The following is a 27083-nucleotide window of genomic DNA, read 5'->3' as shown; positions in this document are numbered from 1 at the left end:
TCCATTGGTTTTGCATTTATTGAAAGTAATATACAGATTTTTAAATTTGATTTTACCTCTATGTATTTGAAGGACAAACAATGACATAATGTCAGCCAAAACTAAGGCAACAAGATCTTTCACAGAAAGAATACCAATACCACAACATACACAGACAGACTGGAAAGTGATGGCAGTTGACTGTGCACAAACACATAAATAAAATAAGGAGATGACTTGCTACCACAGTAATGCTTCTCATGTCAGAATCTGAAACTGATACTGTATCAAAATATAGGTTTCATGAAAAAGAACTTGGATCTTCTGCAGAGAGTGCACTGCAGTTAAAAGATGAAAATACTGTTAGGTGTAGCACATTAGCAATCTGCAGTCTAAGTTAACTCACAGTGGTATGGTATTTAGTGGTCAACAATGTCATAATTATAAAAATAACATCAACAACAGTTATTTTCCTTGTGTTCAACACCACCCCCACAAACAGTGTAAAGGTGACAAATTGCATTTTATGTTGCATACATCAAATTCATATGAATCTTATTTCCTCCATAAACACACAACAAGCATAATGACATTTCTCGACAGACAACGACCCTGGCAACGCCCATAGTCAACTTCAGGGGTTTACGGGTTTTACCCAGCCCATGTTTCACTTGGCTACATCCTGTGGATCACATCACATAATCATATCAAACGATACACTGTGACAACAACAACAAAAACAATCTCCTGCAGGAGTCAGTGAGAACCACTGGCTGCTTAACATCCACTATGCCTGTCAGCTTCAGTCACAGTAAGACACACACACACACACACACACTGACTGCACCTGCAACACAGGCAGGCACATCCCTCTCTATCCTCAACACATATTTACTATTTACACACCTCGTCTGAACATAAACACCAACGATAAACAATCCCCTGACCCTACGCAGCTCGTCAGGCTACCTTGGCACCCATTCAGTGACACCGAACTACAACTTACAATATTCATGCTGGATTTTTTTTTTTTTTTTTTTATGTAGGCCTACCCTTTGAAATTATGGTCACCTGATAAATTATGCCTGATGATCTTTTATAAATCTCAAAAAGATATTTAACTTAAGAAATAACTTCAATGTAAATATTACAAAGCCTGTTCTTTTCTAAGTCATCACAGAGTAGCTCAGTAAAGTTCCAAATGAAAACAGATGGAATTGTGGGACACCGTGTGAATCGTAGAGGCACACCCTGAGTTTCCCTTGCATTGTCTGCTGTTAATATTTAACCAGCTATTAAAGTATGCATTGACTTTGTAAATGAATAACAAAACATGTACACATTCCAAAACTCTCTTACAACTAAGGTTATGTCATCAGTTGTTGGTCAGTAACCGTATAAATATGAGCTTTAAAACACTGAGTTCAGTAGAATATGATAAGGAAAAAAACAGAAACATCAGCTATCAGAGGAATGCTACTATAGAGTGGTAAAACTATACAAAAGGTCAAATGGGGTTTGGATAAGTGCATGCTATATAAAGGGAGCTTTTAGAAATCCAACAACAAAAAGTACCATCTGTCCACAGTGCTTTTATCAAAGGGTTTTTCTGCCCTGCACTGATCCACTCAGTGTTTAAAGTGGTATTATTGGAAGTTGACTGTACTATTTTTTTTTTCATGTGAAATTTAGATGTACATTTTCTTTATAAGTGCACAACAAACTGTTTGATGATTTTATGATATATGGCAATGGTCTTGGTGCAAACTGGTAGCGAAATACAAACAATATGTATTTTCAGGTATATCAGTGCTTTCTTTGTTGCCAATATTAAAAATATGGTTTATTTTTATTTATTTATAATTTAATAATTATTTTTATTTTAGGTTTACTTGATGATTGTTTTTGTGGAATTATAATATTTGCACAAGGTAATCTTGCACTGAGGTTATTATTAATATATGTTTTTATGTTAGTTTCAGGACCAGAAATGTAGAAAAGATTTACAAACAAATAAATAACATGATCACATAAACATGTAGAAATTTCAAAGCTTAATTTGTTTTTTGTTAAAAGGCGCCCCGATGCTTGTGCGTAGAGGTACTTGTATGGTATTGCAAAGCTTCTTCTACAAAGCTTGTTCTATACTCTTCTTTACTGTATATGTACATTACTATGTGTGTGTATGTGTGTGTGTGTGTGTGTGTGTGTGTGTGCAAGCGAGAGACTAAGCGTCCCTCTTCTCAGCTCTTCTCCACTTCCTTGTCCTCCGGTTCCACCTCAGGCAGCTGGTCTCTCCAGTAGGTGAACTGGCTGTAGGTGTCCGAACAGGGGAAATCCGACGTGTTCCCCCGGATCATCAGCGGGAATACATGGTCCACCACCTCACACAGGCGCCCGTATCTGCACACAGCACAGCAGTAAAGGTCACTTCACCACAGTCCAGCAACATGTGAGACTCATGGGCAATTTGTCACACAGATCTCTGTTTCTTGAGGTCACCGAGTACTGTCGGTACAAAAAAAACGAATCGGTGCTACCTAACTTGAGTTGCTGCAGCTAACAGCTAGAGCGGCCAGGCAGCTCAAATGGAATATAAATGGAGTATAATGCTACACTCTGGGGGTGAAGTCACTTTCATTTATAAAGCACTTAAAAAAAGTTCTTTCCAATCAAGATAAACTTATTGACAAAACCACTACATGACTTAAAGAATTAGTTAAAAAGTGAAGAGTGAAATGAAATGAAAAGTATGTGAAAGTGAACACTGAGGTGTAGTGAGGTCTCAGTCTCGGCCCACTTACGATGAGATGTTGGTCTTGGCATGCTCCTGGATCAGCTCTCCCTTTGGGTTCACTGTGAATATTCTATTCAATGGCACTCCGACTTCCTTATAGGAATACACATCCTAAAGATGGGTATAAATTGTACATTAATACACAGGATTAGATGTTGCCAAAATTGTAATTTTGTTGTTGTAAAAACATTTTCAGAAGCCCCTACCCATATTAATTAAAAAAAGCACGCTAACCACCAATCTGCCAACCAATGGTCACAAATACAACAGAGAACAGTATATTTCAAATTACTGTACCATATGTCATACCATATACAGTATTATACTTCAATACTGACTGAGGGGGTCGTAATCTCTTTTCAAATGTTTTTTTTTTCATACCGTGGGCCTGTTTCCAAAAGCAGCGTAGAAGGGCTCTGTGTTTGGGTAGAACAGGTGTTTGATGTCAGTCAGACACTCAATTTTGAACTTCTCCGGTTTCTTCTCGATCACCTCCCTAATACAAAAAAAAGAAGGTGACCCATCACGCGTCACTGGACATTTAGACCAGTGTGTTTTGTTAATGTTTTACATATTCCAGTGAGTGTTTATCTTTGGTTAATGTTCATGAATGTTGCTTTGTTGATACTGAGGTGCACAAAGTATTGTGATAATACAGTAGACGGCATCTCCATGGGGGTTTGGAGATGGAACCTCACATGCTTCTCATCGACAATTATAGTGGCCATAGTGGCAAAATATACAATAACTAGGAAAGTACACACTAACCTATAGTTAACCTTAGTGAGTAGTGTATTGTATTGGTATGCAATGTCTGTATTTCTTAGGGTAAGGCAGATCCTTTTAGAGGTTAGGTAGATCCTTTTACCTTAAACAGAGTGATATACTTTTACTTTAACATTAGTAGAGTCGTGACTCATAACTTAAACCTTTGTGGAGTGGTAGAACATGATGTTAACCTTTGTGGGCAGGTGTATTAAAGGAATACGCCAACTATTAGGGAGCTACAGTATAGACTAACTGGTGTAACCCACTTACTGTGAATTATGCTAAACTAGGCTAAGAAGAGAAGAGAAGGGATGTATGGTATTCTCTTATCTAACTCTGAGACAGACGGCAAATTTCCCAAAAGTTGAAGTTCCTTTAAGTGAGTAGTGGAGTGCTATGGGAATCCACCACATAACTTAAACCTTTGTGGAGTTGTATACAATGTTAATCTTTGTGGGCAGGTGTATTAAGTGTGTGATTGTAGGCTAGTGTTTGACTTTGAGCTGGTGTGTTACCTGTGCAAGGCGGAGAAGAGACTGCTGGGACTGAGCAGCACCGGTCCCTGTGGTAGCATGGTGCCCCTCTCGTTCACCCAGTGCAGGTACCCACGGGTCATGCCCGCCATGCCAATCGCACGCGCCGAGCAGTACATGAACTTGTAGCCATTCCTGTGGTACACAGAGATGCATACTGCCGTTACATTGGGAAAACACTGGAAAATATCATATAAATACATACACTCAGTATGCTGTCTATACAGTGTATACCACTGTACCTCAATTGCCAAAGACATTTAAACTTTGAATGAATTTCCCATTAAAGGTATAAGTATAAGTATATATACTGTTTTGATCCCGTGAGGGAAATTTGGTCTCTGCATTTATCCCAATCCGTGAATTAGAGAAACACACACAGCACACACACAGTGAGGTGAAGCACACACTAATCCCGGCGCAGTGAGCTGCCTGCATCAACAGCGGCGCTCGGGGAGCAGTGAGGGGTTAGGTGCCTTGCTCAAGGGCACTTCAGCCGTGCCTACTGGTTGGGGTTCGAACCGGCAACTCTCCGGTTACAGGTCCGAAGTGCTAACCTGTAGGCCACGGCTGCCCAGGTGCTCTAAGCGATGCCATGCGTTTTTTAGGCTAAAACATTTTTTGTCACTTACAGCAAACATCACCTCACCATCCGCTAGATGCCTGTGTCTTGAATACACTGTAAAAAAATGCGATCTCTGTGGACAACCCAGGCTCCAAAAATGGCAACAAAAACAACCTGGGCAAACCTAGCCCATAAAAACATAATAAACTGTTCCAGCAAATCACAGACGAGATGTTCGTTTAGGAGAGTTTCAATTGCGCGGGAGGGAGGGGGAGTAAGTAGCGAACTAGCTCTCTGTTTTGTTTGAATGTCAACAGAAGTGACATTACCCAGCATCGCTTAAAGCACCTTTAACATAACATACTTATCGTACCTGTACTGTTTGCCATTCAGATACGTGTGTGATAAGCAAGATTATGGTTATGGTTACGCTGTTGTCCAAAGCGACATAGAAATACAAAACAATATAATACTTAAAGTGTCAATTCAATCAATTGCCTTGCGAAATTATAGACATATAGAATATATTAATTCTAACAAGAGCCATGAAATGACAAGGTGTTTGTTCAAATGACAGACATTTTGCTTATTTAAATCATCTCTCTGTGGTAAGAGAAAGTGCCACCCATGTAGGGTACTCACTGGCTGACTTTATGGTAGAGGCGAGCAATCCCCTGATGCGTCCAGTCCTTCCCTAGCGTGGGGAGGATGTGTCCGAGTGTGTCTGACCTGAATGGGTGGAATGGTCACACCAGTCAACAATTAGGCACTCTCATGACGTAGTTACTTGAATTTCCCCTTGGGGATCAATAAAGTATCTATCTATCTATCTATCTATCTGTTACAAACCACAGTTAAAAATAGCTGGCCTTAACAGATGCTCTAACACTCCAGCACAAGTCTCTTAGATAAGATGCTACTGATATTTCATTTAGGACTTTAAAGTTTTAGTCCAGTCAACAGAAAAATGCAGATGATTAGTACATTGTACAACAATGATTTTTTAGGGAAATTAAGTAAGAATTTTCAGTGGATGTAGAGGTCTTTGTAGGCCTTGATAATATGCTATAGCCTTTGAAAATCCTTTTGATTACATAAACATAAAATATAATATGATATTTATAATTGGCTCCAGTGTGAGTGCCTGTCACCTGGTGATGGTGCCGTCGATGTCGGAGATGACGATCTTGTCGTCCCAGTTCCACAGGTAGATGGTGCCCTCACAACGGCAGGTGCCCTGGTACTGGGTGGTCACGCTGAACACCACATCGTTTGGACCCTCTTTCAGCTGTAGGCTTGTCTACGCACACACACACACACACACACACACACACATACACACACACACACACACACACATCTCAGTCAGCCATGAAGGTTAACTAGGCTAAATGGGTCATTATGTAACTGCTATCTTGCATATGAGCAGCAGTGTATGTGTGTGTGTATGAGTGTGTGTGTGTGTGTGTATCACGAGTGTGTGTGTGTGTGTATGAGGTGCTGTCCTCTGCTCACTAACTACTCAGAGGAGAGAAGGAGGGTCTACGCTTCACCAGATCTATGTGTGTATGTGTGGCACCTGAACATGTGTGTGTGTAAAAAGCTTGGAAAAAGAGTGTTCTTGTGTGTGGCAGTTGTAGCTTGGACCTACGTGTGTGTATGAGTGTCAGTGTGTATGCGTGTGTGTATGTGTGTGAGGCATTGGACTCACCAGCTGCTCAGAGGACAAACGGAGCGTCTTCCGGTACCAGATGCTGCTCGGGGTCAGTGGCGGGTCATCTTGAGACGAACTCGAGCCGATGCGGGCGGTCCGGTTGTCCTCGTCACTTGAGGAATCGTCCTTCATTCTAAACGCACCAATGAGACGCCCACATTCACTGCAGTGCTTATTTAAAGAGTGCTCTTTGCTTGAGAATGTATGAACTTGTTAATAATGTGAAGTATTCTGACAGCATGTCAGAGAAATGCATATTAAATATAGATTATAATAGAGGGTACAGTCACAGTGTTTGGAAGTTAGCATGTCAGAAAAATGCATGACATTAAATATACATTCTAATAGAGGGTACACATTGTTTGGAAAGTTACCTGAGGGAGTCGGCCTGCACGGACTGACTGCCTTCGTCAGCTCCCATTTCTGATGTGGATTCCTAGAGAATCAGAACAGTAACAGTAATGATGATCGTAATGATCTGATTCTTCTTCATAATAATAATAATCATAATAATAATACATTGTATTTATAAATGCCTTTCAAGTCACCCAAAGACAATTAATTATGCATCAATAGACCAACACCATATAATGCTGCTTTCACCTTCCCACCTTGTTTTAAAAGTAAAAGTCCAAGTTAATGGATTTCACAGCAAACCATTACAGCTCTAGAGGCCAGAGGGCACTGATGTGTGATGTGTGTAATTAAACCTCTCTGTCCAAACCTCTCTACCCTCTCCAGGGACATATTAGCGTCTGACCACAGCACCTGTGAGTTTCAGGCTCCCTGCTGACCACAGCACCTGTGAGTTTCAGGCTCCCTGCTAGCCTATCTGCTCCTCTCTTAAGCCCACAGATGTAGGCTGCCCCCTAGGATTGCTCCTCTAGGACAGTGAACTAAATATCTTTGTCGTGTGGACAAAACAAGGCATTTGAGGACATAATCTTGGGCTTTTGGAAACACTGTTAGACATTATTTTGTATTATTGATCAAACAACCAATTGATTAACACTACAACTGCCAAGACAGGTCTTTTGCCTTTTGACCGTTTAAAGAGTGGCATGTATAATGAATTTCTTTAAACAAAAAAGAAAAACAGTTCTGCTGGTTGAATATCAAGTTTAAAATGTTAGGGTCAAAATTGCCGCTTCGGAAGTTCTAGTGGTTATGAAATTATTGGCGCTTCTAGAGTTAATCGAGAAAGGAATCGTTCGTTGCAGCCCTAGTGCTAGTACAGGTCACACGTACCGACTTGGAGTTGGAGCTGCGTCCCCTCCAAGAGAACCACCAGCGGCCGCCTTTCTTGGGCATCCTCTCCTGGACGATGTTCTCCACCGTGGCCTGGAGTAAAGGCACAGAGGGTCCTGATGCTCAAATGCAAAAAACCAAAAACAAAATGGACACGCACACGCACACACACACACACACACACACATACACTCTAACGCAATGGAGGAAGAGGTGGAGGAAAAAAATGTGCGCACTGCTATATGGAAAACACAAGAAACGAAGAGAGCAGGAAAGGAGAAGGACTATAAGTAGAAAGCGTGCAGGACACGGGAGTAGCATGCGTGCAGAGACAGACAAGACTGTGCACCTCAGCAGCACACACTGGCTGAGCCCAGAAGACTCTGGGCACACAGTATGAAAAGATGCCCAGGGCCGAGTAGACATAGTGCAGACAGGAGTACTTCAGAAACACAGTGAAATGGGGACAAACAGACAAACAAACAAACAACATCAACAACATCAACAACAACAACAAGACCATGGGAGGGAGGGAGGCACAACCAAAGAAAAGTAGAGAGGGGGAGAAACAGAGGGAAGAAGCAAGTTTACTGGACAGTCAGGGGAGGGAGGAGGTCAGTCAGGAGGTCACATGACACTGAGACCAGGGAGCCGAGACAGGGACGCAACACAGTGGACGCCGACTCCACCCAGCAGGTACAGTACTGTTGGATAGGCTTTACTATGTTCATATATTACTGTGTTATGGGATAGGAATTACCGTAATGTTTATGTATTAATGTGTTATGGGATAGAAATTACTGTAATGTTTATATAATGCATTACTGTTTTGGGATAGTATTTACTATAATGTTTATATATTACTGCAATACTGGTATACATGTTCACATGCAAAGGCTAATGTTGCAATGAATCAACCAGGAGGTGGCGCTTTAGGACTAAGTGAACAAAAAATAGGTTGGTAGCACTGTCTATGTTTTGAATTTAGAGACAGACCCTGTGGCCTGAATGTACTAATGCAAAGATAACACTGTGAATGAAAGAGTGAGTGAGTGAGTGAGTGAGTGAGTGAGTGAGTGAGTAAGTGAGTGAGTGAGTGAGTGAGTGAGTGAGTGAGAGAATGAGTGTGTGAGTGGGTGAGAGAGTGAGTAAGTGAATGAGTGGGTGAGAGAGTGAGTAAGTGAATAAGTGGGTGAGAGGCCGAGTGAGTGGTTGAGTGAGTGAGAGAGAGCGAGTGAGTGAGAAGTGTAGTCTACCTTTGGAAGAGGCTTCTGGAAGACCTGCATCGCCAGCAGAATAGGAGCGGCAGTGGCCCAGTTATAATACCTAAAAAAGGCATTATTCATTTATACATCTACAGGACATTTAAATCATACTTAATGAATTATACATACTGTGCATTTTAGAAATCCTTTCAGAGCTATCCAGAAAGACATGTAGGTTACCATTATTAAATGCACTGAAAACTGAGGCAGTTCTGTTCATATTGTAATTAATTCTTAAATGGGTCAGAAATAAATTATCATCAACACAGAGGCACACATCTTCACGGATACATACTTGGTTCCGATCTTCACAACCAGGTTGGGGTCATCGATGACTGTTGGATTGTCTGCAAACTCCCGGTAGGACATGGCTTTTTCCTCAAACTGCTCTGTAAGGGGACACATCCAAACACGTCTCAGATGTCAGACCCCAAACACATCAGACATGTCTGATCATAAAAACTACTCCAAACATGCCCTGACACCTGAGTCACCATGTCAAATGGAGAGAGCTGGAGGCAGTGTGACAGCAGCAGTATATCATATATACAGCAGTACATACATGTGTCTCGTTGACTTACCCTTAGTGATCTCCAGGTTGTCTGTTAGTCCTCCACACAGGGAGATGGCGATAGAGGGAAGGTCCCCAGTCTGGTCACAGTAGCTGTCCACCCCGCTGTCCATGCCGCTGCTGCCCACGGACTGAGGTGATTGGTTGGCACTCCGCACCTCCTGACCCGGCTGTCCTGAACCAACGCCCTCACTGCACAATGAGGACGGAGAAGAAGGCTTTTAGATCTTAGAACTACAGTACAGGCCTTCAGAACATAGTTTACAACACAGTCTCCTATAGAGAACAACTGAAATACTTCCATGTTCTATATGGTGAATATGTGAACAATGATATGGTTATGATAGCCTGGCGAGCCAGACCCACATTAAAATGTAGGGTCTGGGCACTCACCGTTCGCAGTGCTCAGTCCGAGGGGTGGGATAATCAGTTGTCTTTCAAATTCCCTCTGCACGCAATAGGACGCAATAGGATATTTGTTTTCAAGTAGCAGGGAATTCAAGCCAAACCGTTGCAACTCTGCCATCAATCATTATGTTAAGCCCACCAAACGATTCTATACATGATTTCAATGGCCTGATTAAGTTTCGATTTCTGGAGCTCACAAGCCAACGGAGAGTTGCTAGACTAGCCCTGGCAGCAAATGTAATTTGCTGCCGCTAGGGGCGCGTCTAGATTTCTAGGCTACAGTTATGATGTTGTTATAATGGTGCTCTAGTCAAACATCAGCCCCGAGATAGAAACGATGGGGATGAAAATCTGATGTAAAAGTTGTTCTCTTTTATGACAATATTGTGTAAGACCATAAGATTACCCCCACTTCCCTAAATGAGTAGAGTGCACCCACAATAGTTGGCAGGCCAGGATACTTCTTTTCTGGAAGTCTTTTAAGATGTGTCCTGAAATTTTAGTTCCTGATTGAAAAACGATTTTTATCACGATAACTATCAGAGAGTAAAGCCCAAAGCCAGCTGGCTTAAGTACTCCAAAAAGCTTTGCTGGCACCGCAGCAGCCTTAAGCTGAGATGCAGGCATGTGTCCAGGGCACAGAGTGTACAGGACTGACCGACCCTAGTCATCGGCAGTATGCCCTCCCCGACCTCCCCATCACTATCGGATCGCCCCCTATACCACCAGCCCCGTGTTTCTGTCCTCTTGCGTGTATGTGTCACTTACTATTCATTTCTATACAAACCAAGACGGCGGATTCCTAAAGAAACGCAAGCACCCACACCATAGGTGTATCTAAATTAGCTATGTACCAAAAATTACATTTTACCGTGACTCGAAGAGCTATAAACAGTCTTGTAAGGCTGTGTGTACAAATCCGCTTGGAGCTTCAGTGAAATTTTGAGGTAGCGACAAGAATTCTCAGTCTAACCATTCATGTGCCGTTGAAAGGGTGAAAGTAGACGACCCACCAGGCCAGCACTAATCTCCGAGCGCGGTAAACAAAATCGGATATTTCAGGCAGTAAAAGCCCCAGTAAGAACCAAACCAGATTTTGTTCAAATCTACACACCTATGGCTACTGAAAAATGTAAGGTTCATTTATCAAATGTTATTTTGAAGTATTAAAAAACATTGTTGTTTTAGAATTTTCGGACGAAATGGGTGATAAATGGAGGTATTACGATGTTATTATACCACTGCTACCTGCTGAGATGTGTATGTTGTCTGTCCCTATGCCATGTGATGTGGTGAAGTGACGCAGGGGGACACAAGTGACACTTTACCTCTTAGGAAAGTAGAGGGCAGCCACCTCAGGCTCCAGCTCTGTGATGTCATCCAGGTAGACGCCGTCCGAACCCAGGTGATGACTTCGTTTATCTACCGACGTACAACAACCATTAGAACTGAGCTGGTGGTGGGGCATTGCCCAATCAGTACCAAGAAACCATACAGGAACTATACAGTACTGATTCCTTCAATGCCATGCTGAATGGGCTAAAAGACTACAAGTAGATTTAATATTGTAACCATATCACCATACATATTGCTATGAACTACCTGCAGCTGTATTCATACTTCGTAATCATCTATAAACTGTAACAGCAGGGCTACACTGGACAGAAGTACTGGCTTTCTCTTACCCTTTCTTTTGGACGGAGAGTCTGTCTTGCCCAGTGCTCGTCCACTAGGGCTGTCCCGGCCATCCTCTAGGTCATGCAGCAGACGTGCCGCTGCTACGATCCCTTCCACCTCCATGGCTGAGGGTGGCGCTGTCGCCCCAACCTCTTCTCCTGCCCCTGCTTCTTCTCCCGCGAGCTCTGCTCTGGGGCTGGGGATGTAGAGGGAGAGGGAGGGGGGTCCAGCGTCGGCTGTCTGTGTCTCTGGACGCGCGGCACTGGAGATGGTTCGGAAGTGGGTGCTCTCGGACACGGGGATGGATACCGGGGCTATCGACATGGCCTCGGTCATTTCATTCAGGAACGCCGGCTGGGGTTGGCAGATGAGAGGAGACGAAGATTAAAATACGCAAACAGAATGGAGTGTCAAAGGTAGATTTGCCATTCCCAGTTCAAGATCCGTCATGTGTTAAGGTAGGCTACATTCAAAAGGTCTCAATGAAATCTTCTGCAAAGTAGCAGGTAAACTCAGTTTTTACTGAATCTGTAATATCACATTGTAATGTATTATGTAGTTTCACATTCATAGATGCTCCATCAGTCCCCATTGGAAATCTCTTCACATGGCCCCTCTAATCTCTCCATAGAAAAAGAGAACACCCCGTCCTCCCAACCGCTAGCCTGGCATTTCTCAGAGCTGCTACCCCCACTGGTTGGCATTTGAGCCCCCATGCGTCCCCCCCATGCCGCAGTGGCGCGGCGTAGTGTTGCAGTACCTTGGCAGCCTGCGGCAGTTCTCCCCAGGCCCACAGCATCTCAGGGTTGTCTGCTTTGGCCTTGCCCATCTGGCTCGTCAGCTCCGAGTCACTCTTCGGCGTCGACGGGAGGGATTCGTTGGGGCTGTGGTGGGGGTTTGGTTTAAAAGTATTGTCTGTGATTCTAGACCAAGACACCTTGTTGTTAAATTCAGCATATTGCCCCTCACAGTCTTGAGAGAACCCCGGAGTTCATACACAGTTCTAGCTCTGTCAGTGGCTAGTAATTAAGTAGCTAGTGACTAAGTGGCTTATACAAATCCATTAACTATTCCAATAATTCCAGTACTATTCCAGTAACTATTCCAGCCAATCAACATGTGCTTTCAGAGGCCAGGAAGGGAAAGTTGTAATTTACTTGGCTGTTGATTTCAAATATCATCCTTTAGGATTGGAGTGGATTAGATCAATTTCTAAAGATCCAAATTGCCTCAGTCCTCTAGCTTTCCACCCTGTTTACCAGCGGATTCCACCCTGTTTACCTGCGGATCTAGTTATAGAAAGTAGTGTGTGTGTGTGTGTGTGTGTGTGTGTGTGTGTACCTGTGGATGTTCTGGTAGATGGATGTATCAGGTGGGAGAGAGACAGAGAGTCCTCCACCCGTGGGGATGGGCAGTGTGCAGGTCTGCTCCAGTCTGGTTGGGGGTTAAAAGGAGAGGGGTCAAAGGTCAAACACACAGACAGAATCAGACTCTGAAACAGAGCTTGGCCTTGCTCTGGCTCAGATGTGGGCGTAGATCACTACATTATAGTCATCAGAATCCCATCGAGTCTCTAAAAACAACTCCACAAGTTAAGACAAAAATCATACAAAAAATATGCATGAAAATAATAACGGTGATTTGAAATCAATTTAGATAGATACATAGATAGATACTTTATTGATCCCCAAGGGGAAATTCAAGGTCTCAGTAGCATACAGACATCACATACAACATGCACTTACAGCAGAAATGGTAAATATAAGTATAAACATATAACAAAACTCCACTGTACAATAGAGACAGTAAAAGATAAGAAAAACTAACAAAACTAAATACTAAATATACTATATAAATTAAATAAAAATCCACAGTGTGCTTGAGGGTGATCAAGCATGAGATGCTTGCAGTGACAGGGCCGGGACTGGCCTGTAGTTCTGTGTGCATGGTGATGATTTATCAACTCATGACTACTCCTGACCTGGGCCCACTTCCCCGATAACGACGGAGACACGCTCTTAAGAGGGTTTTCTACGATTCATCTTACGATCGTTCGTTTGGTTTTTCCGACTGTTTCCCGAACATGCTCGTAGCGTGAACGCGCGTGCACTGCTCTTAAGATGCTCTTAAGGGGAGCTGTCCACGTTAATAGTTCTGAAATATCCTCTGATTTGACGGTGATGTCAGGTGACTGCACGTCACAGCCATAGGCCTACCATTTAAACTTGGGATCTACACATTCATTCACATCAATACGAAAATAGAAACACTTTAACATCTGCATGTAAGCATCATAAGTAGGTTATATACCACACAGAGACATAAATAATTGTAATTATTTTAAGATTAGATTGTTGCACCATGCAATAATTTTTCGCGGTGTCACTTAAGAACACGTTTGAAGATAAGAAAGAAGTCGAGTAAGAAAGAGAGGAAATGTGTAGGCTTAGATTTTGATGCAGTAGGCTACAGACTAAACCACATGTTGCTTTCTCTGCTTTTTACCTCATAGGCCTAATAAAATATTCACTTAGCAAAGATAATGTCAAACTATTCTGGCAACGTCTCGTTTCATAACTTGATTGCATTTTTGTCCGCTTTTCATCACATTATTATGACCATTAAATGTAGGCTATTTTGCACGCTAAAATCTGATTCATCACAGGTAAACACAATAAAGAATGGGAACGTAAATTGGATTATGTATTCTAAGTTGTAATTCCTCTGTATGTCCTGTTGGTGACCTCAGTGAGAAGTACTGTTAAGACGCTCTTAGCCGGTAACGAGTACTCTGGAGCACTCGTAGATCTACGAGTGTTTTCACGACGCTCTTAAGCTACGATGGTTTCGGGAAACAGTCGGCAAATCTTAAGACGTTCGTAAGAGGGACTTTACGACGCTCTTAGGCTTAAGATGCTTTCTGATTTGACGGTGATGTCAGGTGACTGCACGTCACAGCTATAGGCCTACCATTTAAACTTCGGATCTACACATTAATTCACACCAATAGAAACACTTTGACATCTGCATGTAAGCATCCCAATTAGGTTGTGTACCACACAGAGACATAAATAATTATGACCGCCGCGCAGCGAAGCGGCGGTCATATAGGTTTAGTCAGATTTTTTTTTATTTTTTTTCTTTTTCGCATGTCCAAATTTCTGTCAATGATTCCCGGGACACTGAAAGACCGGGGTAGACGAAACTTGGTGGGCATGTAACCCCATATGGATAGCATGGAACCATCGTTTTTCGTTTTGATCTGTAGCCCCCCCGCTGGACTGCACCCCCCGAAAGGAGGGTAGGGCAGACACAGTTTTCTGTGAATATCTCGAGAACCGTAAGGTTTAGGAGGACCATTTTTTTTTTGTATGTTGATCTCAAGGGGCCATGTCAACCCATTCCATAACCACTCATTTCATGTATAGCGCCACCTAGTTAAACACAAAAAAGTAAAAATGAGGTGTTGTAATCGCAGGTATCTGTGACCTAACATAGTCAAAACTGCACGAAATTGGAAGTGTAGGATCATTATGACACCCTCTGAATGCACGCCAAGTTTCGTGGAATTCCGTTCATGGGGGGCCACACAATAAATTCATTTATGTTACTATACACCAACTGGCCTGTAGGTGGCCGGAGACAGTTTTCTGTGAATATCTCGAGAACCGTAGGGCCTAGGAGGTCCACCTTTTTTTTGTATGTTGATCTCAAGGGGCCATGTCAACCCATCCCATTACCACTTATTTCATGTATAGCGCCACCTAGTTAAAAATTAAAAAGCAAAAAATTAGGTGTTTTCATCACAATATCTCTGGCTGACATGGTGAAAACTGCACGAAATTGAAAGTGTAGGATCATTATGACACCCTCCGAATGCATGCCAAGTTTTGTGTACTTTCGTTCATGGGGGGCCTTACAATAAAATAATGTATGTGTACATTTAGTGACGTACACCAACAAGGATTCCCGGGACACTGAAAGACCGGGGTACACAAAACTTGGTGGGCATGTAACCCCACATGGATAGCATGGAACCGTTGTTTTTCGTTTTGATCTGTAGCCCCCCCGCTGGACTGGACCCCCCGAAAGGAGGGTAGGGCAGACACAGTTCTCTGTGAATATCTTGAGAACTGTAGGGACTAGGATGACCATTTTTTTCCGTATGTTTGCCTCCAGGGGTCATGTTAACTCATTTCATGTGCACACATGTGCATAAACAGATACACACACACACACACATACATTCACAGTAATCATACGTATGACACATACTCACACAGTAGACATATGTACGCTTGCATGCACAGGCACACACACAAGCACGCACACACACACACACACACACACACACACACACCCACACACATAACATAAACATGTACATGCACACATGCACACAATTCAAGAATTTCTCAGAATTATGAACAGGCAAGATGGAGGTGGGGTTGTATAAAATGAATTTTACATGTGAAATCTATGAACTAATCATGTTTTGGTACTTGTTGTCTAGCAGATATCAGTGAGAATTGAGTGTGGATAATGCAATTTAGTGAGACAGTTAGAATCATATACTGTAGGCCTTTCAGCGTGATTTATTTTTGTGGAAAAAATGTGCTGGACTGGGCGGCGGTCATATTTTGTACCGCTCTGCGGTACATCTAGTTGTAATTAATTTAAGATTAGATTGTTGCACCATGCAATAATTTTTCGCGGTATCACTTAAGAACACGTTTGAAGATAAGAAAGAAGTCGAGTAAGAAAGAGAGGAAATGTGTAGGCTTAGATTTTGATGCAGTAGGCTACAGACTAAACCACATGTTGCTTTCTCTGCTTTTTACCTCATAGGCCTAATAAAATATTCACTTAGCAAAGATAATGTCAAACTATTCTGGCATCTGGCAACGTCTCATTTCATAACTTGATTGCATTTTTGTCCGCTTTTCATCACATTATTATGACCATTAAATGTAGGCTATTTTGCACGCTAAAATCTGATTCATCACAGGTAAACACAATAAAGAATGGGAACGTAAGTTGGATTATGTATTCTAAGTTGTAATTCCTCTGTATGTCCTGTTGGTGACCTCAGTGAGAAGTACTGTTAAGACGCTCTTAGCCGGTAACGAGTACTCTGGAGCACTCGTAGATCTACGAGTGTTTTCACGACGCTCTTAAGCTACGATGGTTTCGGGAAACAGTCGGCAAATCTTAAGACGTTCGTAAAGGGACTTCACGACGCTCTTAGGCTTAAGATGCTTTCGGGGAAGTGGGCCCTGGACTACATCAGGCTAATATCTATGACAGGGATGGCTAGTTAAGAGTTGAGATATAAAAACACATTCTGCATGCAGCAGCAAGCTGCAGGTATAGGTCACCCTGACTGTTGATGTTATGTCCAGATACTGCAGTTGAGTGTGTAGTACCTCTGTGCCCAGCCCCCATCCGCCTTTGTGTACGTTGAGCTCTGCATAAAGGTACAGCTGGAGGTGACCTTTGTCTGACCTTCGCCAAACCTGTCACAGGATGAATCCCTGTAACACACAGTACAACACACAGGTTCACATGAGCAAGAACACAACAAGTGGCTAGAAACTACACAAGAGAAGAAAAACACACACACATGCATTCCTGCCAGGGCTGTCTCAGGCCAACCAGGCTGAGTGAGTTATTATCCCACAGAGACCCAGTGCATTGTGGGTTTCCAAGGAGAGCGCTTCTGGAATGCCTCCAAATCAGCCTCTTCTTAGAAACAAGCCCCGTATTCATCTGCAAAAGGGTCAGCATGCACCCCCCTCCTTCCCTCCCTCTCACTCTTTCTCTTTTTTTTACCCCAGCCCCGGTTAAAAAAAAACATTATCACTCCCGGGGCAGACAGCTAAATTCATTACTGTTACCTGAGAGTCGGAGTCCATGCCAGCACAGAGATGTAATGAATTGTGACAATGACCTTTACCCCACCTCTTACACAGCACACTCAACAGTTTTCTTGTTTTTCTGTCCGTGTGTGTGTGTGTGTGTGTGTGTGTGTGTGTGTGTGTGTGTGTGTGTGTGTGTGTGTGTGTGTGTGTGTGTGTGTGTGTGTCTGTGTGTGTGTGTGTGTGAGTGTGTATGTGTGTGTGTGTGTGTGTGTGTGTGTGTGAGTGTGTATGTGTGTGTGTGTGTATGTGTGTGTGGACACACAGTCGGGGTGGGTGTTAAGATGTGGTTGTTTATGAGCCAGACTCCGCTGTCCGGCTCAGAGGGAGGAGGAAAAAGGGAGAGGGTCAGACTGCCAGAGGACCACAAAAGGCTTCCCTTGAGCCGCGCCGCATGAAGGGAGGGCCTGGCAGAGCGCGTCGGGTTTCGTGGAAAACGTCCCCCTGCTCCGGGGACTGGGGCTGTTTACTCCAGTACTCAGGGCTGCGCTGGCACCGGGCACTAAAAAAAGCTCACTTGCTATTCCTTCATCGCTCTATCGCCCTCTCTCCTACTCTCTCTCTCTCTCTCTCTCTCTCTCTCTCTCTCTCTCTCCTACTCTCTCTCTCTCTCTCTCTCTCTCTCTCTCTCTCCTACTCTCTCTCTCTCTCTCTCTCTCTCTCTCTCTCTCTCTCCCTTCTTTTCCTCTGCCACTGAACTGTAGCGAGAACAAACAGGCCAAGCCAACACTGCCCAGAATGACTTCTGTTGCAACACAAACAACCCTCAGTGTGAGTGAGTGTGTGACTGTAAGGCTAACAGCATTTAGCATGGCGAGCCAGCTCAAATTGGATATGAACCGATCCCTTCACACAGTGATCTGTATGTCGCTTTGCGGCTGACCGATAAAGCACCTCGGATAACCCCTGCACACAGTGATGGCCTGCACGTGATTGGGCGCGGGGCTGTTCCACAGAGCATGCTCAAATCTCACAGGAAATGCTCTAAGCTCTGAGAACGGCTCCAAATGCTCGAGTCACAGGAGGGTCTGGCAGCGTTGCCGGACTCCGGGGGTCAGGCTAGCGTTTCAACTCTGAATCCTCTTTAGTGTCTTACACACACACAGCCGGAGGCTGAGGAAAGGATGAAGGATTTACTGAGAGATGAGAACAGGCTGGCTCTCAATGCATGGATGTGTGTGGAGAACACATCCACAGCATACCGTAATTTCACAACTATTAGCCGCGGTTTATACATTGATTTTGCAACATTTCTTCAGCTATGAGGTTAATACATGGGGGCAGTTAATATGGTATTAATATTGCTTTGTTTTTTTAACTTGCATAAAACACACCTTCTCAATGATGACTCTAACTGAATGCATGAATGAAAGGTCTAGAAAAATTTGGTTAGCTGGTCTAACAGCAGCCAAAAAGATCAAGTTGTTGAAGTTTGGGTTCCACATAAGCATTGGCTGAATACATTCTTAGATATTATTTTCTTTTCTTAGACTTTCTTCTGCCAAGATTAATGGCGCTACTCCTCGGACAATACAAACATGGAGAAATGGAATTGCCAGAGTTCAAGACATTTTACTGGAGAGAAACTAAGTGGACTGTTCTATACTGACGGTGCTACATTGATAGTTGTGTTGTGTCCCATGTGGTGGGGGTGGGAGGGGGGAGGGGGTGGGGGGTATGTTTGGGTTTGTGTATCTGTATTGTAACAATGCCTTTCATATATGTTGTTACCCACCAAATACAATAAAAAATGAGTGCAAAGAAAAAACTTGCATAAAACACTGTCCTGTGGTTTATACACAATGCGGCTAATACACAGGAAATTACTGTAGTCAATCAAACGCAGCCTTCAGTTTGTGAAGCTATCTTACTGAGACCTTGATGCAACCCAGTGTCACAGTGTCCTTACGGTCCTCTCCTTCCCACATTCATGTCCTCTGTGCGTGGATTAACTAATCAAGTGCAAATGACTCATCATGAAACTGCATTTTGTAACTGCACAATGTCTCCCTCTGAACACCACGAGCACAATCTGTGATAAAACATTAACTTTGACTGCTATCACTAGTGCACAAGCCTTTTCAAAACGAAGACACAAATATTTGTCGCACTGTAAGTTGCGTTGAGTAAAGGCGTCAGCTGAATGACTAAATGTAAATGCAAAATGTGAGTTATCGACGAGACTGGTCAGTGAGGTGTTATTCCTCTCGTCCCCTACCTGCTGCCCCCTTTCTCCCTCTCCTCGTCTGAGCTCATGTCGATGGTGAACATGTCCTCGTCCTCCGAGTAGCCCTCTGTGTCGTCCCGCCGCATGCTGTCCACCTGGGACTTCCTGCGTCTCTTCCTCCGCTTCTTCTGCGTGCTGCTGCCGTCCCCCGAGGCCTGAGATGGACCCAGCGTCTGGACGGACGGACCGGGGGACGCGTCGCTGTGCCTGGACGCCCCTTTGCCCAGCTGGGACTCCATGAGGGCGCTGCCCTCAGACAAGATGGGCGAGGTGGCAAGGTAAGCTGGCACCATTCCCTGTGTGGCAAAGAGAGAGTGAGAAATAACCAATTCAAGAGAGAAATCCTCAATTCAATTCCTGACACTGAAGCATGAAAAAAGTTAAACTGGGACTCGTCATTACTAATATGGATCTAACAGTTGGTGAAGAATTCAGTTTAATTCCCACGATCAACACCTAAAGCACAATATACAGTACATAAACATTTATTTTGGCTATTTCCGTATTTTTAAACAGCTGCTCAAGCTCAGGCATCACCAAAGACTGAGAAAACTATAACTCAAGATAGAGCCACCACTCTGTTCACTACAGTACACAGAGAAAAGCATACCCATAGAGTACCTCTACCTGTACCTGATTAATAATTAACGTGTCCCTATGACCTACTGTATAGGCTAGTTTAGCCTGTGGCCTGTATTAACTACCAGTAAACAATGTCAGACTAATGTAACTGGCAGGCAGCTTTTGTCAGTCAGGCCAGCCCACACATACCATAGGCCCACTCTGAGAGTTGCATGACCCTGGCGAACACAGCTCACGTGCAGCAGAAACAGTCTCTCTAACATGTGTGTTTAGATTAGACTTGGCACTCGCGCCCTAACGCAGTCTGTGCATGTCTAAGCACATGTCCCATACACTCCGGTGATGCTTGCTCCTAGCCTGGGGCTAGCACTAGCCTAGCATACAGACAGAGGACAGGACAGGGAACTACCTGTCTGCCATACCATAATAACACAATCATACTGTTCATTCACTTTTAACAGATGTGAATTACTGTTCAGGGAAGGTGTGTAAGAATGCTCTGAAGCCTTTATCATTGTCAGCAGCTATCGGAGGATCCCTTTATAGCCTCATTCTACATTTGATCTAGTTCATCTGATCCACAAGCATAGATCAAAATCTGTAACATTCCATAAGCCTGCACATTGCAGGTCTGGACATAAACTGATACAAACATGGATGGAATATCTTGTATCGTATCCAAGGGACTCTCACTGATAGCACACATTTCAGAGCTGAGAGACTAAAATGTAAAGAAACAAGAGGTAATTCTCACTGACCATTACATAGGGGCATTCAACATATGAAGAGGGTGCTATGAGGGGGGGGGGGGGGGGTTATTTTTAGCCTGGAAATAGATGCCCTCCAGCAAAGTGTGAAGGGGGGGGGCAGGATGGGATAGCCTGTGGGAGCAATAATCTGCCACACATCGATCAGAATCCACACCACATCTGTGGTAATCTGCCCCCCCCCCCCCCCCCCCCCAAGACCCAAGATTAACGTTGCTCGCTTCACTTGCTTCAAATCTCATCATCAGGAAGTGGGCCAGACTTCCTCTCTGGTGTCCAGCCATATTGGAGCTACTGTCCCTCTCTCATCCCCCGAACGCTAAATGCTCCAAAAGCGCAGAGGGATTTCCACTCGGGCAGAGAGAGGAGAGCAAAATAACAGCACACTCGTCCAGCGCCGCATCCTGCCAGGACCCCAAGCGCTTTAATAATTCATGACGCCCTGACTGCTGCATTGTGCTGTTAAGATAGCAGTTGTCACTGCTGGTGACCTGAATATGAGTCATGCGTGTTCCTCTGCTTCATGCTCAGACACGCAGCAGCTCGGGTGTCGGGCAGCTGACCATGCAACACATCTGACCATGCAGGGCCAGATCTGGACCACAACATGGCCAGATCCGCTCCGGAAACAGATGCCATCTGGGAGAGTCCTTCACTGTGAATGATACAGTGAAGAACGGCAAGAACATGAGATCTGTTAAATTACTCTCTCTTTCTCTCCACCTCTCTCTCTCTGTCTCTTTCTCTCTCTCTGTCTCTCTCTGTTTCTTTCTCTTTTTATCTCTCTCTGTTTCTCTCTCTCTCTCTGTCTCTCTCTGTTTCTTTTTCTCTTTCTCTCTCTCTGTCTCTCTCTGTCTCTCTCTCTCTCTCTCTCCCTCCAGTAATAGGATCTCTGCATGCTTAGAGCGCCATGACCAGTCTCTCGGCTTCAGTCGAGTCCATTTTTAGATAGATAGCCAACTGATATGCCACCACACTGTGACACACTGATTGTTCACACAGAACTAGCATGAAACCAAACCATGTGTTCACTTCACCACAACTCCAGCAAGCCGCTGAGAGAAGCAGCCTCTGTTTGGTGATAAATAATAAACTGTGTTAAGGCAGTGTGTGTGTGTGTGTACGTGTGTGCGTGTGCGTGTGCGTGTGCGTGTGTGTGTACTGTATGTGTGTGTGTGTGTGAGTGTCTGTGTGTTATACAACCATTCACCTCATGATTTTTCTTAGTTTAAGGTGAAACAGTCAGTTCTGTGGTGCAGAAGATTCTCTGAAAAGAGACAGCCTAAAAGGAGAGGTGTTTCATGTCGTCATTTATGTAACACGGACAGAAATAAAGCACCTTCGCAGTACAGAGTTTGGTTTCCTGCTGGAGAATTCTTCTTTCTGCTCGTTTGCTCAGTTAGGTTGACGGAGTGTGTGGAGCGCTGTGCGGAGCGCAAAACACAACGCGGGGCTCGGCCCGAGGTTTGTCTGCTCCACTCATGAGAGAGAACAGAGGAGGCACGTGCCTAGTGCTCACACACACACACACACACACACACACACACACACACACACACACACACTTGAATTCTTTATTTGAATCCACCATCAAATTTCTTACAGAAAGGATTCAAATATTCTCAGAGAAAATACAGCTTTGACACTCAAGGGTACATAAAGCATCGCCTGTGCCACACAGCAAGCTGTGATAGGACTGATATGGAGCAAAATTCTGCCATCTGTTTAGATTTAAAAAAAAACCTTGTCTAAACCGCACAGCATAATGTCATGTCAGCAACATTCCATTCTGTCTACAGTACATTCATACACGGGACCCGTGCGGTTCTGGCACATGTTCCATACCTGGTCGTTCTCAGTCTCCTTGACGAAAAAGGCTTCTCCGTTCTCGCCCAGCTTCATGTGCAGGCTCACAGGCTCCCCGTTGATCTCGATGTCCACCTGGTCAAAATAACACAGGACATCGTGATTATAAGACAGGAGATACAACATGTCCACTCACTCAATGCAAACACACCACCATACCAGCAGCAGCAGATAAGCGCTCCCCTACTGATATCATTTACTTAGGTCAACACATTTACCACAGCCACCTATGTTTACCTTTGCTCTCTATGATAAATGACAGTTATATGATGCTGAGCCCGCCTTTGTCTTTGAGCTGATTTTACTGAGAGATGATAAATCCCTGTATTCATGCAATCATAAGCAGCTCTAACTCCAAGAGCAAGACGTTTGATGGAACACACAGACGTTGGCCCCAAATTTGCCACTGATCTGCAGCATTATAATTGATGCGTACTACACATACTGCATACTACACATGCATACTACACTTATAATTGATTGCTCCCACTATACTACACTATACTGTGCGATAATTATACTGTAAGTCGCTTTGGACAGAAATGTCTGCCAAATACCGTAAACATAAACAGAATGTGTTAACAAAGGCATTATAATTGAATTACATTTAATAACAATACATTTTAATGTAGGCTGACAGCACAACGATTTAGATAGCAGTGGATGCAGCCCAGAGCAGGGAATGTTCTGGGGCCGATGTCGGACTCTCTGTGGCGTGGGCTCTTTACCAATTTCTCCCGTGAGCGGAGCACACCCATCTTGCCGAAGCGCACGTGGAAGGGCGAGCACTGCAGGGTGCCGTCTGGCTGCCGCACCACGATCACATCGATGCAGCCGGACAGGGTGGCTGGGTTCAGCCCTCGGTACAGCTCCTTCACCTGCACAAACACCTGGCCGGCCAGCTGCCCCACGTAGTTCATGGTCTGCGTCTGTCAGAGAGAGAGAGAGAGAGAGAGAGAGTGAGAGAAAGAGAGAGGGGATTTCCCCAGTAAGAGCAGGTCAACTGTCTCTGTCTAAGTGCTGTAAAATAGGATTAGAAACACTAAAGTGACTCCCTGACTGATGATAACATGTTTGCCTTCACCTTGTTATAACACTATGTTGACAGTGCGTCAACTTGCAGCCCAAGGAGAACAGTATACTAACAACGGTGGGAGACTAGTGAGCAATGACTAGTATACTAGTATACTAGGGAGCAATGAACAGTATACTAGTATACTATGGAGGAATGACTTGTATACTAGGGAGCAATGAACACTATACTAACAACCAGGGTTGTGCACAATTCAAATTGCAATTCTGCTTCCTGTTTGCTACCTCAATTGAAATGCAAGTGAAATTCAAATTCAAAGAATTAAATTGGAATTTAAGAGCCAGTTTCAATTCAATTCTGGAATTTTGCACAAGCCTGCTAACAACGGTGGGAGACTTCTGATAGTCAGGGAATCGAACCTGGGCCTATCTTGTTGAGGGTTCAAAACTCCTACAGTCTGTGTAGGGGAGAGGTGCCTTCACTGCAAACCCAAATAGCAGTGTGCTACTGATGCCCAGCTGATGCACATTTGTGGGGTCCTGGGAATGCTACCACTGTGGTGGCCAGCCCGGCTTGGCTCTTTCAAACTGGCACGAGAGAAAATGCCTAAAGCTGCACAACGGCGGAGTCAATGTTTTGAGGTCACTCAGACACAACAAGCAGTGCGGCTCCCCTGGAGCGACATCACCACACTGTCTCATGCACTGGCCTCTCACAGGAAATGCAACACAAAGAGAGTGAGAGAGAGAGAGAGAGAGAGAGATGTAGAGGAAGAGAAAGGGGAAACGGAGAGAGATGGAGAGACAGTGTGACGTGTGTGTGTGTGTCTGTGTGTCTGTGTGTGTACTGTAAGTGTGAGTGTGTGTGTGTGTGTGTGTGTGTGTGTGTGTGTGTGTGTATGTGTGTGTGTGTGTGTGTGTGTGTGTGTTTTGTGAAGGGTTAAATTAAATCCACTGCGGTAGGGGCAGTAATTACCAGATCACTATAGTTTTAAGGCCCATCATTAAAGGCCCATCATTACCCTCCTCCGTCTGAAGCCTACATCTCTGCCATGGTCTGGAACTAGAGAGACCCACAATACCTCAGCCTGATGAAACAGCACAAACAGCCTGGGGCCAATGTTCTCTGCTCTGGCAGAGCCAACCAAACGATTGACGGAGGATGACATGGCAATTATAAGAAACGATCTTACTCCAGCTTAATCATGATGTTACGGCTTCATCAGGACAAAAGACAAATAAAACTTCAAAACTGTTCCAATGGGGGATTCAGTGTCCACACAGAACACACACATCAACAGACAAAGAGCAAACCCTCTCAATTTTCTCAGGAATGAAGTCACATTGGCATGATTTGATTAATTCCCTTGCTTATGTTTTCACTAGCGGTCACGCAACCCGGGAGAGAAAAAGCTGGGACCTCAAAGAAGTCTCCCCCTAGACTGCACTCCAAAGAGGCTGTTCACATGGGTGTGGTGGACCCTTAGTTGAAGTGTTAAACGTACATAAAAAAACTGTACCATTTCAAAGGACTGAAGTGAATTTAGGGATTTAGGCTTCAGGGTTACCGACAGTATGTGAGTGGAACTGTGTTTAAAGTCTACACTTGAACTTCAGAGAAAACCAGGCAAGCCGTCACGTTAGAAGAGTCGCATATGCGCTGCAAATTTGATGATCTTGCACTGTCTGTAATGTCCTTTCAGTTTTTACATTAACCCAGAGATAGGTCCGACCACAGAGCCCAGTACCAGCTCTTTTTATCACAGACCGCCATTCCTCCTCCTGCTCAGTCATCTGGCATGGCGAAGGAAGTGTGTGAGTGTTCATCTGATGGCAGTTCACCCGTGAGTCTATTTCCAGTCTCAACAGCGGAATTTTGAAACAGCACACTGTGGACCCAGGGTCATTCTCAAAGGTGGCATGGCGTGGCACCCATTCTAAATGCCATGCCATGCAACCTTTGAGAGTGACCCTGGGTCCACATTGTGCTTTTCCAGCACGCGTGTGTGGCTGTGATGACGAGAAGGCGGAGGGCACGCAGGTGCTAGGAACAGCTTGCTGCGCACTGTTTTTATGGAGCTGGGACAGTGTGAGGCTTAATTCACAGCTTGTTACAGTGGCATATGAGGACAATTACATAATTAGTCCCCACCCCCGAAAAAACAACAAAACATGCACACAGACACACAAACACTCACACACACACACAAACACAGACACATGCGCACCCACACACACACACACACACACACACACACACACACACACACACACACACACACACACACGTCATACCCTACACTTTTCACAACCTAAGCATTAAAAAATCACAGGAAATGAAATGAATCAACATGAAAGGTCATTGCTAAATAACAGTTCTTCCTGAATGACTGCCAAAGTGTCAGAGGACCACTAAAGCATCATGCCAAAAGTCATTAGGGTACATTCTCATTCAGCATGTCAATACAATGTCATAAGCAGTAACCTATTGAATGTGACCCTGCCTAACACATGGGCAAAACAGAAATGGCTTGTCCTCAATAATAATTCATAGTACAGAGCAGTCACTAGCACACAAACACTAGCATTCAAGCCCAAATACCTCTATTTATCCAAAACGGACGAGATTCAGACAATAATCAGTTTAAGATGCAGCCATAAATCTGTATAATTCTAAGTAAATTGTTAAATGCTAAATCGTTCAAATCAGTAGGTCTATAATGAGGTTGAAGTCAGACAGGGAGTCAAGAGAGAGTCATTCGAATGGCGAGCGAGCGACGAGGTAGCAAGAAGCTGATGTTTACAACACTTCGTCAACACGTTACGCTGAATTGGCAACAATAATCGTTCTGTAGTGCCTACTAATTTAACATAACCAAGACAGTGTCGCAAATTTGACCTTCGATGCAGCATATACACAGAAAATATGTCATTGCTTAATTCTCAGTCTGTATAATAAAATAGGATAGGATTTATTCATAAGCATACATACATTCTTGAGGGTGAACGCTGCAAGACTTCGAGTCCTCCCACCACCATCTATTCGACCGCGAGAGTTTTTAAATGTTTAAATTCTCCTGTAAAAATCAACAACGTCAACATTCACGTTGACAAGGATCGTTCATCCTTGACAGCGACTGCGATCGCATTTAAAACAGACTTGAAA

The 27083-nt window shown here is 44.0% G+C and overlaps 1 protein-coding gene across 1 annotated transcript; it reads right to left on the bottom strand.

The window, feature by feature from the left end:
* On the bottom strand, positions 1 to 27083 carry lpin1a (lipin 1a). The gene is made up of 21 exons (XM_076300403.1): positions 26910 to 27083; positions 23614 to 23814; positions 22865 to 22960; positions 19662 to 19966; positions 16952 to 17059; positions 12867 to 12959; positions 12286 to 12409; positions 11534 to 11879; positions 11177 to 11270; positions 9451 to 9632; positions 9165 to 9258; positions 8861 to 8930; positions 7605 to 7697; positions 6731 to 6792; positions 6354 to 6489; positions 5794 to 5942; positions 5285 to 5371; positions 4060 to 4212; positions 3158 to 3272; positions 2784 to 2887; positions 1 to 2382 (listed from the first exon to the last, which is right to left on the bottom strand). The coding sequence occupies exons 2-21, from the start codon at positions 23803 to 23805 to the stop codon at positions 2223 to 2225; spliced, it is 2763 nt and encodes a 920-aa protein (XP_076156518.1). The 5' UTR covers positions 23806 to 23814; positions 26910 to 27083; the 3' UTR covers positions 1 to 2222.

Source organism: Alosa pseudoharengus, unplaced genomic scaffold, assembly GCF_046254945.1.
Source record: "Alosa pseudoharengus isolate Yale_2024_CS ecotype anadromous, Long Island Sound unplaced genomic scaffold, YU_APseudo_1.1 YU_APseudo_1.1_scf_22, whole genome shotgun sequence".
In the NCBI taxonomy this organism is placed as follows: Eukaryota; Metazoa; Chordata; class Actinopteri; order Clupeiformes; family Clupeidae; genus Alosa; species Alosa pseudoharengus.
The sequence above is the reverse complement of the archived record's forward strand: the minus strand, read 5'-3'. Positions and strand labels throughout refer to the sequence as shown.

Excerpts from the sequence above, each read along its gene's own strand:
- lpin1a (XM_076300403.1), bottom strand. The coding sequence starts at position 23,805 with ATGAACTACGTGGGGCAGCTGGCCGGCCAGGTGTTTGTGCAGGTGAAG. Across the intron at positions 9,633-11,176 it reads GCCCTCTACTTTCCTAAGAG|TGAGGGCGTTGGTTCAGGAC; the intron begins GTAAAGTGTCAC and ends CTCATTGTGCAG. Across the intron at positions 8,931-9,164 it reads GTTGTGAAGATCGGAACCAA|GTATTATAACTGGGCCACTG; the intron begins GTATGTATCCGT and ends TGCCTTTTTTAG.